Source organism: Dipodomys ordii, unplaced genomic scaffold, assembly GCF_000151885.1.
Source record: "Dipodomys ordii isolate 6190 unplaced genomic scaffold, Dord_2.0 Scaffold46, whole genome shotgun sequence".
In the NCBI taxonomy this organism is placed as follows: Eukaryota; Metazoa; Chordata; class Mammalia; order Rodentia; family Heteromyidae; genus Dipodomys; species Dipodomys ordii.
The window spans coordinates 2,420,976-2,437,415 of NW_012267262.1; the positions used below are offsets into that span (position 1 = coordinate 2,420,976).

General features: G+C 37.8%; 1 protein-coding gene across 2 annotated transcripts in view; it reads left to right on the plus strand.

Annotated features, from left to right (window-relative positions):
• Nell1 (neural EGFL like 1) overlaps positions 1-16,440 on the plus strand; it is an 822,774-nt gene that overhangs the window by 390,926 nt on the left and 415,408 nt on the right. For both annotated transcript variants that reach the window (XM_013019667.1, XM_013019668.1), the window contains exon 12: positions 13,591-13,716. In XM_013019667.1, the coding sequence (XP_012875121.1) occupies positions 13,591-13,716 (126 nt within the window). The remainder of the gene's footprint in view (positions 1-13,590; positions 13,717-16,440) is intronic.

A 16,440-nucleotide genomic window follows, 5' to 3' on the forward strand; every position in this document is an offset into this window, starting at 1 on the left:
TCTCATTGTTGCAACAGGTCCACCTGCAGATGGGGAAAAACCAGTAGTTTAATGTGTCTTTTAAGCTGATTCTTCCTTCGTTTTGTTCCCCCCCCCTTTTTTTTCCCCACTAGAGTGTGTTGTCTGGAATTCTCATCACATTATTTAAAAATGACTCCTATCTCATTAAACTCTTTTAAGACTATCTCTATGTCTTAGACTCCTTGCATTTCTCTGGGAAACAACTCTGAGTGGAGGCTTGTTTTTCTTCAATTCCTAATGTACTTAAGCCCAGAGGCAGCCGCAGCTTCTCCAAGGCAGCCTGGCTGCATTCAGAGTAATTTCTTCCTTCCTAATACAAAATCCTTTCTCTTTAGAAGTGTCAGCCATCTGCTCCTAACACCTGCTATCCCTTTCGTTGCTGTCAGTGACAAATCTCTCAGCCACACCCTCTCATTCATTGAAGTCTTTGGTACCTGGCTAGTCAAGCTTCATTTTCATAAACAGCTATGTCATCATTCTGGGATAAAGTCCAGCCTTGAATATTTATTTTTTTATCTTTGGAACCACAGTCATCTTTACTCTCATACCACTTCCTATGCTCTTTACTTTGCCCCGCCCTAAAGTCATAAACTTCCCAGACTGATCTTTAGGCATCATCTTCCAACTCTAAACTCCCAGATGTTTTTATACCACTGCACTCACAGCAGGTAGACATCTATCTGCCTGTTACTCATGTGTTCTTCACCAGTGCTTTCCTGATTGTGTGTCAGACCCACTTTCACTTTGCTTGTAGCGTGATGCTTAAAAAAATACACCGATGATCATGTTCCTAGCTAGAAGCACTTTAATAATTATATACTAATGCATGCATTCATTTACAAATAGATGAAAATAAACTAAGCAGTTAAAAATTATTCCTTTAAATAGATTTATGCTTCTCATGGTCAAGAATAAAAATAGAATGTTTCTTATTAATCCTCTACAAAACTAAGCAAGCTTTATGGTGGCAACAATTACTATCAAGTAATCTTATACAATTAATCACCCAAGTCCTAGTTCCCAACCCCACTGTTGAAGTCTGTGAAGTCACAGTTACAGAATGGGGCTGTTTCATTCCTCTGTCTGTCCTATAGTAATCCCTTTTCAAAGGATTTGTTTCTTCTTATTTCTATTTTCTTCTGTTTTGTATCAGGTATGCCCTTCCTAGATGCTCATTCTTTCCTTGTGACTTTTCCTTGCATATTTATTTTTTTATTTTTTAATTTTGTTGTAAAGATGCTGTACAGAGGGGTTAGTTACATGAGTAAGGTAATGATTTCTTCAACCTGTCAAAGTCCTTTGCTTAGGCCTGTTTGTCTTTATTTACTGTGGAAGGCATGACTGAGCCTACCTCATTGCTGTAACTCCCACACAGCTGCATTGCATCAGTCAGCTGAGCTCCTGAGAACAAAGTGAACATCTGGGATCAGATATGGACCAGGTAAATACTCTTACTCTCAGAAACTCGTAATCAAAATGCCTACCTGGCTATGCTCTCTGCCACCCATACTTGAAAAGACAGTGACATTTCTAATGGAGCTTCTTAGAGAGACCTGACAGTACTTGATTAAAAAAAAAAACTTCACTTTGATCAGGTGTTCCTGGAAAATAGATGTGTGTAGAGGAGATGGGCTGTTGTTGATTAGATTCTGGCTCTATTTTTTCTTCCATATATATATATATATAATTATGTATAATATTATGTATATTCCTTAAAACAGCATTTGATCATATGCATCTCCTAATTCTTTCTATGTATTCCATCTCTGCCTATGCCTCTCATATGTTTAGAGACTATATTCTACAATTCTAAAAATTATTGGCTATTCTCAGAAATGTCTGAATGAGATCTCAGCATTTACCTAAAGGAAATATTTTAGAATTTATTTTAGCACCCTGAAAAATGTTTTTATTAATGGGTGAACTAATGCAGCAATTTATACTCACTAGATACTATGTTGGAAATGAACTATATAATTTGGGTTGTAGGGGGGTTGGGAAGGAAAAAACTGGGAGAAAATGAGGGAGGGGATAACAGTGTTCAAAAAGAGATGTACTCTTGACCTGACTTAGATAACTGTAACCCCTCTGTACATCATATTTTTTTAAATGTTGTTATTTTCGTATTGTGGGCATTTTTTGGATTTATTTTCCTCCCAACAAATGGTTTCCTTCGCCTGAGATGGAAAGCTTCACCCATCTTTATTATCAGCCTTTCACTTATTCAAGACTTTTCTCTTATTTTGCTATTTATTCCCACAGCAAGTTTCTACTGCAAAGGCATGGGTTCTGAGGTTTTTGTTTTATTGTGTTTTAATGTAAGAGTTTTAATTCCTTTCAGTTCACAGTTTATAGGTAAAGCATTAAACATACACACAACAGCAGCAGCAGCAACAACAACAACAGCAACTGTCATGCCATTTTGTAATCCAAACAAACAATAGCATCTGGTCTCTGGTAGGGAGGGGAAAAAAGCCATTTCATGGGAGTCTGAGCGGGAAGGCCTGCTGTGACTGGTACAGAGCTGCAGGGTGGGGAGGAAGAAAATGGCTGTAAGCTAGTGAAAGGGCTCTACCTTCTCAGTGGCTGTGTGAGAGTGAGCATTCACACATGGAGTATTACCTAGAAGGGACACTGGCTTCCACTTTGGATTTTAAGACTGGGCTGGGGGAGTCCAGGAAACCTGTCAAGAAATACCTTGCTGCTTTTAAACCAAAAATAGAAGTAGTTTCTCAAGTTATTTCCTGAGCCCTGAAACACTGTATAAGCTGTCTTCTTGTGTGTTCCATGCTCACCAAAACTTCAAAACAACCCCTGTTCCTCTTATAGGAAATCCAAAGTACTTTTTGCAGAAATATGTAGAAAAGCAGGAATTTAGAGTGAAATATATCACTTTTTTTTTCTTTCTAGCTATGTGACATTCAGCCACTTAGTGGAAAAACTGCCAACACCTCCTCTGAGAAAGGAGAAATACACACTTAGGATTGGTCCCCATTTTATTTTATTTTTATTTTGTGCTGGTTTTAGGGCTTGAACTCAGGCTTGGGCACTGTCACTTGAGCTTTTTTGCTCCAGACTAGTACTCTACTACTTGAGCCACAATTCCTCTTTTGGCTTTTTGCTGATTAATTAAAGAGTCTCACAGACTTTCCTGCCTGTCTGGCTTCAAACTGTGATCCTCAGATCTCAGCCTCCTGAGTAGCTAGGGTAACAGGTGTGAGCCATTGTTACATGGTCTCTTTATTTTGAATACTTTTACTGAAACAATTCACACACAACGATTTATCCACTGAAAGACTATAATTTGGTGGGTTGTTGTATGCTTGTTATTTGATAAATTGTGCTAAAATTATTTGTATTTATATGCAACTTAAAATTTGCCATGCTGAGTGCAAATTTTAGTGACAATAGCAATGTAAGAAACAATCACTAGTATATTCAAAACTTCTTTATTACTCCAAACAGAAACTCTGCCTAGTAAACACCCTCTCTCCCTCTGCCCCTGGAATCCCTCAGCCCCTGGAAACTTCCAATCTATACTGGAGGAAAAGATAGACAACAGTTGGACAATTCCTCAGAAACATATGTGTAGAATTACCCTTAGGTCTTTCAGTTCTATTTGAGATAAATTACCAAAGGAATTGAAAGCAGGAACTTGAAGAGATTCCTGTGCACCATGGTTTATTGCATTGTTATTCACAATAGCTACAAGATGGTTCAGGATGTTTTCTTTCTCCATTCTAAAGCCATGTAGAAAGTCTGAGTCTCTTCTTTTTACAGCAGCTCTGCTTGATTCTATATGACATACTGTTCTTCCATGTTAGATGTTAATACAGGTCAGTAGAGCACAAGACTTTTTTCAACATTGCTTTCCTATACAATCTTGTAGTCATTGTATTGCTTATCACTATTTCATGAAATTTTAATACAACGGACACACTGTCTATTTGTCTGTATAACTATAGTGCTGTGGAAAACCACAGGCATTTTAAACATCAAAAAATTTCATCCAATGCTCATTCCAGACTAAAATTTTCAACCCCTTGCCGATGATAACACTAGTTGAGTATAGGTATAGGGGTTGGGAGCCAAATTTGCTTGGATTTTTGTTCATCTTTGGCTGGGTCACTTTGAATAAGTTGTGCAGTCTTTCCAAGTCTTATTTCATTTGTGGAGTTGGTATGCTAAAAGCAATACCTACCCAAAGAATTATTGTGAGAACTAAATAGGTAAATAATGTTAATAGTGCTAGCACTTATGAACCACAGTACAAATGTTTGCTATTATTTGTTTGTTTGTTTATGCAAGTCCTGTGTTTGAACTCTGGGCCTGGGTGCTGTCTCTGAGCTTTTATGCTCAAAGCTAATGCTATCCCATTTGAGTCACAGTTCCACCTCCAGCTTTTTATGGCTAATTGGAAATAAGAATGTCATAAACTTTTCTGTCAGGGCTGTTTTTCAATCACAATCTTCAGATCTCAGCCTCCTGAGTTGCTACGATTGCAGAAATGAGTCACTGACAGAGCTTGCTATTTAATGGAGTTCTTTCATTTAAAATTCAGTTTACATACTACCAGTAGATTTTCTCCTGGTTTTTGGATAATGTAGTCATTTCTAACACTGCATTGTACTTTTAGAAGAAAGTAGGTTAAATTCAAATGTCTTCACGTTTCTCTCCATTTGTTTTTGTATTTTCTCGCACAATATAAAGGAGCCTACATTTAATAATTATTTTAAGGACCAAGCTAAACATATATCTTAGAAGATGATGTAAAAGACTCTAGGAAAATGGGAAACTTAAAGTTATTAAGTGTAAAGCTATTAAGTTTCATAGTATGCTCATACTTAAAGGCATGAATCAACTCAGTCAACTCAAGTATCAAAATACCATAGCCTGAGTAGCTTAAAATCATAATCAGCAACAACCAAAAGCCAGAGGGCTGGCTGACTCCTAGCTACTTAGGAGGCTGAGATCTGAAGATCACAGTTCAGAGTCAATCACGGGCAGAAAAATCCAAGAGATTTTTATTTTTAATTAACCAGCAAAAAGTCAGAGCTAGAGACTTGACTGAAGTGGTAAAGCAGGAGATATGAACAGAAAAGTCAATTAAAAACACAAGGCCTCAAGTTCAAGCCTCAATCCTGGTATGTGTGTGTGTGTGTGTGTGTGTGTGTGTGTGTGTGTGTGTGTGTGTGTAGTTTAGAAGTCTGAGATCTGGGTTTCAGCCCAATTTGGTTACAGATGAATAGCTACCTTCTCCCAATGTCTGCAAAAGAGAGTAAGTGAGAGAGTGAGAGACAGAGACACAGAGAGACTTTCTCAGTCTACATAATGAGGGCTGTTGCCTTAAGTTTTCATCTAACTGAAATTACTACCCAGTATCCTCTTCAAATGCCCTTATATTGGGTAATTAGGGCTTCAAGAAGCAAATTTAGGGAAGACACAATTTAGCTCATTGCATCTACCTAGACAACTGATAATTTGTCTTGTTTAACATTTACCCTTCCTTCCCTTCTCTCCCTTCTTTGTCTTTTACCATAATCTTCCTCTCTTATCCCTCCTTCCCTCTCCTTTTCCCTGCCTCCCCACTTCTTTCTTGAAGATTTAGGGCAGAGACATCCTTGGCTTCAATCTAATAGGTAGATGTTTTGCTTAGGTTGAGTTATCTGTGGAAGACATAGAATCATGTTCAGCTTGTCTTGAAAGATCAGAAATTGAGACCGCATCTTGTAGGTGACAGCACTACTGAGTGAATAGTGGTGATGTGTTGCCTGAGCTCACATCCTGTCATCCAAGCAAACTTTGATAATTACCTATGCATTTCTATTATTCCAATCTGTATCTGACATAGTTTTGAGTATTAGATGAATGAAATCCTTTAACTCTGCAGCTGGTACTTAGTAAGAACTGTTTAAGCAGCACTCTCCTACCACTCATTTACAGAAATATTGGACTTGAACCTCCAGTTTTCCAAAGTTCACATTCTTGTTACTGCTTACTGAGATTAAACATCACTTTCCATTGAAATAGCTTACTTTTTTGCTCAAATATCGATCATCTAGCCATCTGTCTGTCTGTCTATCTGTCATTATAATCACCACTACCATTTCACACCTGGATTCTATAGACATTTAGTTTATATTCTTAGAGTCCAAAGGATTTGGTTTTTCCCTCTTTGATTTAGGGGGAAAAACTCTGAATTGCAGAAAAACATGCAGAATTGAATGAAGCACTAATTCCAGAATTAGAAGATTTTAATTTTATTTCCAGTGAGGTCTTTGTGTACTTTTAAGAAAGTAAGAATTTTTTCCCTTTGGTCTCTATTTTCCTTACCTTTTCTTTCTATCTGTTGTGGTCCTGTATCTTAAACCCAGGCTAGGCTAAAACTTCTATTCTCTCTTTTGAAAAAGTAGATAACAATATATATTCTGTCCTAATCATTGCTTTATAAACATATTAACATTTTTTTATTTTAAGAAAAGTTCTAAGTTCATAGTGGAATTGAAGGAGCATGGATTGTCCATATGCCCCACCCCCTCATGCATTACCCATTATCCACATCACTCACTAGATGGTCCATCATTCACAAAGGATGAATCTACTCTGATATATCCTAATCACTTAAACTCTACATTGAGGTTCATTCTAATTATTGTGCATTCTATTACTTTTGATGATAACAGCATACATTCATCATTCTACATAGCAGCATACAAGAATTTTCTCTGCCTTAGTTCAGCATCAGAGATCACAAAGGCTCAAACTTTAAAACACATCTAGTTTGACACAGATGGAAAATATTGATAGTTCTAATATACCAACCAACTTGCTGCCATGGCTGTGTTTTTATAGCCCATGATCTCTGCAAAGTCAAGAGATTAGTCTGGTAAAATTGCTCAGCAGGTAATCTTCCCAGTCCCTTGAGAACTTGACCTGAGCTGTGTTTTGTGTGACTATTTGTTTGCTTGTCCAAGGTGGTTTTCTGGGGAGATGCCAACTAAGTTGACAGAGGAATAAAATGAAAGCTTGAGCCATCTTAATAGTATTTTCTAAGATTCCTGTGCTAGGAAAAGCATGTGATATACATGCAAGCTCCACTTGTAAGAAGAAATGGCCCAAGAGAAAATGCTCCAGATTTGTCAGCAGAATGAACAGAAATAGCTGAATGTGTCAGAACATGGATTTTTAAATGTTCTAAAGTCCAACTCTTTAATTTTCTAGGTAGGAAAAACAAGGTACTGAGAAGAAAACAGACATATCTAAAGCCACAGTTAGCTAATAGTGAGAAACAGACCAAGCTGGCCAAGTAACTTTAATGATCAAACCCTTGGCTAGCATGTATGAAGCCAAGGGTTCAGTTCCAGCACTGAATAAGATAACAATTATAAAAAGAAAAAAAAATCAAGGGTGAAACATAACTTTTGACTATCAAATTACAGTTCTTGATACAAAGGCAGAGTAAAACACTCTTGGAAATCACATGAACTTCCATTGAGATTCTATGCACTCTATTTGCAGTATCTGATATTAGTCTCTGGGGGTAATGGAAGAAATATCATGAGATGCAACACAGTTCTTGCCACAGGATATGGCTCTAAATATTCATTTTCTTACTCCATTTCTTTGTAAATTTGCACAGGGAATGGAACACGCCTTTCCTCCTTAGCTCCAACCCTCCCTGGGTTATATTTTTCCTAGGAAATTCTTACATAGTAAATCTAGACCCTGCCCAGACCCTGCACTCTAATTTAATCTTCCTTCTGCTATCAAGACCTAAACTCTAATTGAATCACAATGATGCCCAAGTCAGGTCTGTGTTTGTCTGAACTCATGCATATGGAGGCTGATGATATGTGAAGAATCATTATGGCACATCAAGTTTCATTTTGAAGTTCATAAGTATACCTTCTTTAAAAATGAAAACAAACTACTTTACCAGGCTGAGGACATAAATCATGTATTTTCATTACCTCAGAAGACCACCAGAAAATGAACTCTAATATTTCATAAGCAACAAGCAATTTATATGAATGGAAGACAATTTGTGCCCTATTTTGCTCAAGCTGATACATTTTGCAAGAAGATTTTAATGCTTTTTTGTTTTACAATATTTAATAATAGTATAAAAGCAGAGGCCTCTTGTTACTAATAGCTAATCCTATAGGAGGCATCTGATGGATAGTCTTAAGCAACTGAAGTGGAGATTGTATTAAATAATGAGTTCCAAGGTGGAAGGAGAATTTGCCTATTTGTTTTGGGGATTCAAATCTGTTTGTATTTGGTAATAAAGGAATAAAGGAGCAGCAATGGGCAGCGTGGCATTGCTGTTTTAAATAGATAATGCAATAGTCAAGCATATGGCATATACACAAAGAATTTGGAGGCATGTTTATTTCTATACATGTGTCGGCCATGCCATAATCACAGAATTGAAATGTTATTATGTATGTAGAAATGCCATAGTGAAAACGCCAACTTTGCAGTTGTACTGCTTAGATATAAATCAAGGTTTTTCTGCTGGCTAATTTTTGTGCCTTGATCAGTGATCTAATAGTTCCTGAGCACCAGTTCACTCATCAGGGTATGGGCTAGCCATCTCATACAGTAGTCAGAAAGAGTACACATTTGAAGAGATGCTTCACAGAGTCCCTAGTATTGTGGCTGGTATATGAAAAGGACAGATGTTTATTGCTCACCAGATGCCAGGGGTTTTTCCTAGTTTCATCTTCTGAGGCAGGTACTGTGTGGTTTTTCACTCATCTGAGCATCATCTCTTATCTAAATATATGGTTTTAAAGTCCATCCTTCTAAATCGGTATCAAGTTAGCTGTATTCTTCCTAGAAAAAGTTTCTGGATTGACTCAGAACTGTAACTTGATTCTGGACTTTAGTGTTTTTTTAACTCTACTTTTAATTTCAGGCTCAGGCTTAGTTCTTTTCATCTCCTGTCTTGGGGGGAAATATCACACTGGGAGAAACCATTGCTCAGGAGAATTGCAGTAGGCAGAGCACTGTCCCATCTGGATAACAGTCAGACTATAGTTCGTTTCCATGGTGAGAATCCTCATTGCTTTGAGTCTGCTCACTTTCTCCCTTGCATGTTGGTTCCTTCTTTCGATTGGAGGTTCTGTTTTCTGCTTTGTTCTATTTTGCATTTTAAAATTACCTTTCAGAGCCCCTTCTCTGTAAACAAAATGTACTATTTGTCTCAGGCTTACGTGGCAAATCTCATTTGTTGGCTATTTCTCCAGATGGTTTCTTAGGATATCCCATCTCCCTGAAATTGTTAATTCTGTCCTTATTCTTTCATGATCAGATTTCCCTTTGGACCACTCCTGAGTCCTATCAAATTTTTCTGTTGGGTTGGGTGACTCCTTGGAGATGGAAAAACAATCTCTCTTTTGACAGAGTTCTCATTGTTCGATCATCATACCATTCTTCCAAAACCTCGTGTCAAGAGACCGAGCTAGATAACCCTTTTTACAATTATCATTCTACCTGGTCACCAGTGGCTCATGGCTGTAATACTAGCTACTTAGGAGGCTGAGATCTGAGGTTCATCATTCAAGAACAACCTAAGAAGAACCCTAGTCAATCTCCCAAATGCCCAAAGTAGAGCTGTGGCTCAAGTGGTTGAGCACTAAACTTGAGCATAAAAGCTCAGGAACAGCACCCAGGCCCCGAGTTCAAGCCCTTCCATTTATACCTCAAGGATAGTTTTATGTGTAGTAGTTGTGTGATGAACAATAAGCACAATTGTAAGATTGGGAAAGTTTAATTTTCTGAAAAATGCCTTTCAACCTTCTGTAAGTATTGGAAATTATTAGATATTCAAGAGCTGAAATTTAAAATGCTATGAACTGAGAAAAAAAAAACCCTGCTTCAAGACCTATCAGCAGAGCAGCATGGATGAATGGCCAGGGAAGGTCTTAGATAACTTGTAGAGAGCAAAGCTTTGATTAAATCTATGGAAGAAATTCTCACTGGGGTTTTGTAAACATCCCTTTGTCTGCTTTGTGAAAATACTTTTACTCAAGGCCTTAGACCCCTGTGAAACATGAAAGTAGCTTGGTCTGTTTGAATCAAAATAAGCATGGTATAACCAAGTAACTTCTTCAAACTTATATGAGGCGGAGGCCTCTCAGCAGTTACACAATGGCCTCAGGGAAATGAGCAGGGAATTTCCTCAGGGAGGATTTAACAGGGGTCCATGACAGGGACCATTCATTTTGGTCAGCATTCTGGTTGTCAGCTGTGACCATGGGGGAAGATTGAATTGTCTCTAAGACAGGTCCTGACTAGTTTCTCATCTTGAGGAATGGCTGGGTATCTTCGCAGTGCGAGCTTCAGTGTGACTGTGAGTCTCTGAGTAAAATACCAAGATGACTTAACTTTCTGCTTGCCCTGCTCCAATCAATTCTCTTCACTACATCTAGAGTGATATTTTAAAAACAGAAATTGGATTATGTCACTGCCCTGATTAGCCCGAGCCCCTTCCATTTGGCTTCTGAGGTCAATCAGGTTCTGGTCTGAGCTTGCATTCCGGTTCCACTTCAGATAAGCAAAGCTCTTTGCGATAGCTAAGTTTTCTAGAACATTCTTCTCTGTTTGCTATGCTATTTCTCTTTTCCTTTATCGCTTCCATTTTTACTTCATGTCTTAGATGAAATATCATCTCCCCAGATTGTTCTTCTCTGACCTTGTTAGAACAGGTCAAATGCCTTTGTTAAAAGACCTCATACCCCTGGGAGAAATGATCATAGGTTTTGCTAAGGCCATGATTCTTTCCATTTCTGACTCTACAGTGACAAAAGCTTCTTACCTGTATGGTTTCCTTTCTGGATCTTCATCTCCATTTCCTACCTAATGAATTTCTATTATGTTTTAAGATCTAGCTTAATAATCCTCTTCATAGTTGCTCTCCATACTAGTCAGGACGGGCTTAAAGGCCGTCTACAGAGACCTATTTGTATCTCATGTCTGCCATGCTTGCCTAGGGCTCTGAGTTTTACTGAGGGACCAGGCTAGAAGTCTCCATCTCTGTGTGTTCCTATATATTCTAAGACAGGAACAAGAAAATGTAGCTGGCCAGATGCTGGCTCTAATCTTTCCACCTAGGGGTGATGTACTTCTAGTCATATTTCATGCCAGGCTTGAATTAGCAAAAGATGGGGAAATACAATTATGCTGAGTGTCCAGAAGCATGAAATTGACATTTTACCCAACAATACTATTCCTATCAACCTTTCCAATGCCTGGCTTTTCTTGGTCTTTCCAACCTCATACCTCTGGTAATTTCCTTTTCTACCCTCTTATAGGCATACCATAGACATTGTTATCAAGCAGATATAAACTACTTTCAAAATTTCAGAATCACAATGAAGCAGGGAAGAAGGGTTATCATTTGAGGCGAACCTTGACAATTTGTGGTACACTATCTAAAAAACAAACTGGATATGATAGTTTATACTTGTAATCCCAGTTACTCAGGAAGCAGGGGCAAGAGAATTAATTGGAGGCCAGTCTAGAAAAAGTTAGTATCCGAACAAAGAAACTGAATAGCAAATGAACTGAGTAGCAAATAGCAAATGAATCAAGTAGTAGAGTACCTGCCTTGCAAGAACGCAGCCCTGAGTTAAAACTCCAGCACAACCTCTCCTTCCACACACACCTTAATGCAAGCACCACGCTACGACTCCCATCTTTTAGGTTCCCATCTCATGCATTCTAGTGCATATGGGATAGTAATTTCTTGACTCCGTCGCTTTCCGTTGCAGGAATGAAGTTCCTGCAGTGAAGCAGCTCTGAGCTGGAGACTGGCACACAAGAAGTTGCTGACTGCCTGAGTTATATCACTCATTTTTAAGGAGTCTTATAGCAGTCTTGCAAAATGCGGGTCTCCTAAGCTTTCAGTTATCCGATAATAATTTTTACATATAAGATGATGGCTCTGTAGCCCTGAAAAGAGTATGGTGTATTCCAAGATGTTTTATCAGGAAACAAAGCACCTGACTTTCCCATCAAAAGCAAATAAATTAATGATGCATGGCACGCCTGTAATCCTAGGTACTCTGGGGGCTGAGATCTGAGGATCATGGTTTGAAGTCAGCCCAGGCAAGAAAGTTTGTGAGACTCTTATCTCTATTCATCCAAAAGCTAGAAAGTGTAGCTTTAACTAAAGCAGTAGAGTACTTCACTTGAGCAAAAGAGCTCAGAGAGTGCCTAGGCTTTGAGTGAAGCCTCAAGACTCTCTTTCTCTGTCTGTCTGTCTGTCTGTCTGTCTGTATGTCTGTCTCTCACACACACACACTAGTAGCTATTTTTTGTATTTGTAAACATTTATTAGCTATTTTTATATGTAGTCTCTATACAATAAAGGTAGTGGGATGTCAATGATTATCTTAAGTTAAACACTTTGTTTGATGGCCATTTTCAAGGTTCTTTCATAAAATAATTCACAGTGAATAAATGATCCACTTCTGAATTCAGATCCCAGGGGTAGCATGTATTAATGGTATGATTTTATATTAGATATGTAGCTTCTTTGAATCCCATGTGAACTATAAAATGAGAGTAGTAATGGTTCTTTGCTTGGAGTATTCTTTGTGGACCAAGCTCGATAATGCCTATGAGAATACAAGGTATCGAGTTTAGAACTGATCCTTAGGGTAAGCTGATGAGGATATAGGGGCTCCAGAAACTATCAGCACCAGACTGAGAGCTTACACTTCTGTCTTGAATGCCCATTCTGAACTCATATCCCTCCCTCTCTCTACTCATCACAAATAAGCATTTTGAGTAAAATGAACATAACTCCATTTAAAAAATATAAACCCCAGAAAAGACCAAAAGTTGTACATTATTTTATTCCTTATTAAAGTGTGTGTGTGTATGAGAGAGACAGAGACAGAGAGACACACACACACAGATAGCGAGAGAGAGGGAGAGAGACAGAGAGAAAGCAGGTGATACCCTGACCTCTGTCCCAAAGAGAATAATATCATTTGTTGAATTATCTCATTATTCTTTCACATGAGATGGATTCCTAGGTCAAAGGATGAACAACAGTAATTTGAATTGGACAAAAGCTGCTGTCTGTTTTCACAATGCAACATGGGCGAAACTGGTTACAGCATAATTTTGTAACAGATGGATTAAAGCATGTCTTAGTAAGACACATAAGCAGAGAGGGACAGGACTCCTTTATCTCTTTGATGAAAGCTGTACCATGGACTGTAGATGTCTAATACATATTAATTGGTTATCAATCCATGGATGCAAACTGCCTTAATTTTGGACAGTATTTAAATAGAGTATCCTCTCTTGGCAAGACATTAATAATTGATTCTGGCTTTGTATGACCATGTATCTCTCTAGGAATGTTTTCAGCTCAAAATGGGATCTAATGCACCATCAGAACTTGCACTTTAGCTTTTGAGTAGAATGCATTTTGCATGTTCTCTTGATTTCAGTGGGCATTTGCCTCTTATAGTTTCCTTGTAAGGTGATTATACACTAGTTCAATTATTTGCCTAATCCTGATGATGCTTTTTTTTTGCCTTCCTTTAGATATTGATGAATGTGCAGCTAAGATGCATTACTGTCATGCCAATACCGTGTGTGTCAACCTTCCGGGGTTATATCGCTGTGACTGTGTCCCAGGATACATTCGTGTGGATGACTTTTCTTGCACAGGTGAGCATTAAGAAACATTGTTGTTTTCCTAAATAACCTCTTCATTGAACTAAATCTATGTGTAATATTTAACTCTGGGGCCACCAAGTACTATTTTTACCTCAATGATTTTTCTTTTTCATCATTTCACCTTCCTCTTTGGAGGAAGCATTGATGCTGATGGAATTTGATCTGTATAACTGATTCCTACTCCCTAGTAATTCTGCCCGTGGCTGTGTGAGCATCCATACGGGAGTGTGCTATTTGGAGGTGCATATGGTAACATTGAAAGATTGAGAGATACTAGTTCTCAAGAAAAAAGTATCAAACTATTTTCCTTCCATCATGATGACTTTTTTTTTTTGGCCAGTTCTGGGGCTTGAACTCAGGGTCTGGTACTTCCCCTGAGCCTTTTTGTATTCAAGCCTAGTTAGTGCTCTATCACTTGAGCAATAGTGACACTTCTGGCTTTTTCTGAGTGGTTTATTGGAGATAATAATCTCACAAACTTTTTCTGCTTGGGTTGGCTTCGAACCATTATTCTCAGATCTCAGCCTCCTGAGTAGCTAGGATTATAGGCATTAGCCACTGGCACTCTGCCATAATGATATTATTTTTTTTTCTGTCAGTCCTGGGGCTTGAACTCTGGGCCTGGATGCTGTCCCTGAGTTCTTCAGCTCAAGGCTAGCACTCTACCACTTGAGCCACAGCAATACTTCTGGTTTTCTAGTGGTTAATTTGAGATAAGAGTCTCATGGACTTTACTGCTTAGGATGGCTTTGAACCACGATCCTCAGATCTCAGCTTCCTGAGTAGCCAGGATTACAGGCACGAGCCACTGGCACTTGGCTAATGATGATTTATATATATATATATATATATATATGAAAATATATTTATAGAAAGATGGACAGTGAATTGAAAAAGGTGAAAAGAGAATTTGGTGAGCAGAGATTTGGCATCTGGGAGCCAGACATGATTGTTTTGGTTCATATTTTCTCATAATCCTATTGCCTATCTCTTTTCTGTTACTGGCTCAACAGTAGTAAAGGACTCCAAGGACAGTGAGGGACCATGAGGGAATGGTTTTCCTTTCATGGAACATATGGTTTGTAGTTCCAATGCATGTTTTTTATTATGCACTTGCCAGTAGGAATCTAAAATTGGTTGTACATGGAAGAAGATTCCAAGTTTGTCTGCATCTGGATAGAATGTATTTAGATATCTAATCAGCAGCCTATAAAAAAGGGCCCTTTAAATACAAGAATTCAGTTATATCATAGCTTTCCCTGACCCCTGCATGTTTTTTTTTTCCTGTCCCAAATGGCATTGGTATATAAAAATTGCATTCTGTGCTCAGAATGTCAGGTATGTATTCTTGATACCACTCAATGTATTCTTATTAATAACTTTTTCAGAAGTTCAGAAAGTTGCAAAAGTCATGGAAGAGTGTATGTCCAAGTTTCTTTACTATTTACTTCTGTACATTTACAAGTTACCATTCTTCAGGTAAAGGGTTTGTGAGTTTAGATTACTGGATTTTCTAGTGGGTCAAATGTCATTATCCATCTTGTTCACAATATAATGAGAATGCCTAGGAAAATCAGAAAAAGATTTTAGAGAGATGTAGAATGCTAGGTGCTAAAATTGTGTGTGTGTGTGTGTGTGTGTGTGTGTGTGTGTGTTTGTGCTTGAACTCTGGGTCTGGGTACTGTCCCTAAGTTACTTACTTCAAAGCTAGCTCTCTACCACTTAAGCTCTAGATCTACTTCAGGCTTTTTGGCTGGTAGGGAATCAGAAATATTTGGTAAATGCTGTTAATAAGTACAATAGTGACTGATACTTACAACAGTCTCCAAATATATTTTTGTCATGAGGAGCTGTTAATTTTTTGAACAGCAGTTGACTATATGAGAATGTAATGTCACACACACACATACATACAATTGGGGTAAAACTAATGTTATAGAAAGAACATATCTAGCATATGTGAGGCCCCGAGTTCAATCCCAACACCACAAAATAAAACACAAACAACAAAAAAGGAAAATTCTAATATTAAACCAATCATATTAAGTACTATGATGGAAGAGCAGGCTGAACATAATAAGAAAAAGGTAACTTCCTTGCCAAATGAAGTATTTTTCATGTTTTGCTTTTTTTTTTTTTTTTACCCCAAGCCGAAGAGAACCATTAGAATTTACTGAAGTGTACTAGCTAGCACACAGTGACTGAATTAGGTTAGAATTTTATAGTGGGGAATGTGGGTGAAAGAAGGAAGAGATAAGATAAGATAAGAAAGGAGCAAAGAGATACATATTCTCTCCAGTAGTCATTTTTCCTCTAGATTCAGTTCAGCAATGTCCAGCAGATATTTTTATAATAAAGTCTCTCTGGAATTGTGATGGCTTCTTTGGTGTCCTTAAAATAAGCCTGTTAGGCCAAATACATTTGTCATTATCCAAGATAGATAGCCCAACCTAATCTTGCTATTTTTTATTGGCAAAGAAGATTTCTTCCTCTGAGTGGTTATTTACATATTGTAATACATGAGGTGTGTAATAGATATCTGCTATTATTAGGTATCTTTTTCTTCAATGTTTCTTTTCTAAATGACACTTTGCTGGAGAAAATTGACAGGCTTAAAGACATCTTTTGTTTACTCTGCGATCTTGATTTAGCATTTCCATTATCGACTTTCTGTATTTCCTAAGATCATTGTTCTTTCTGCTCTAAAATCAATTA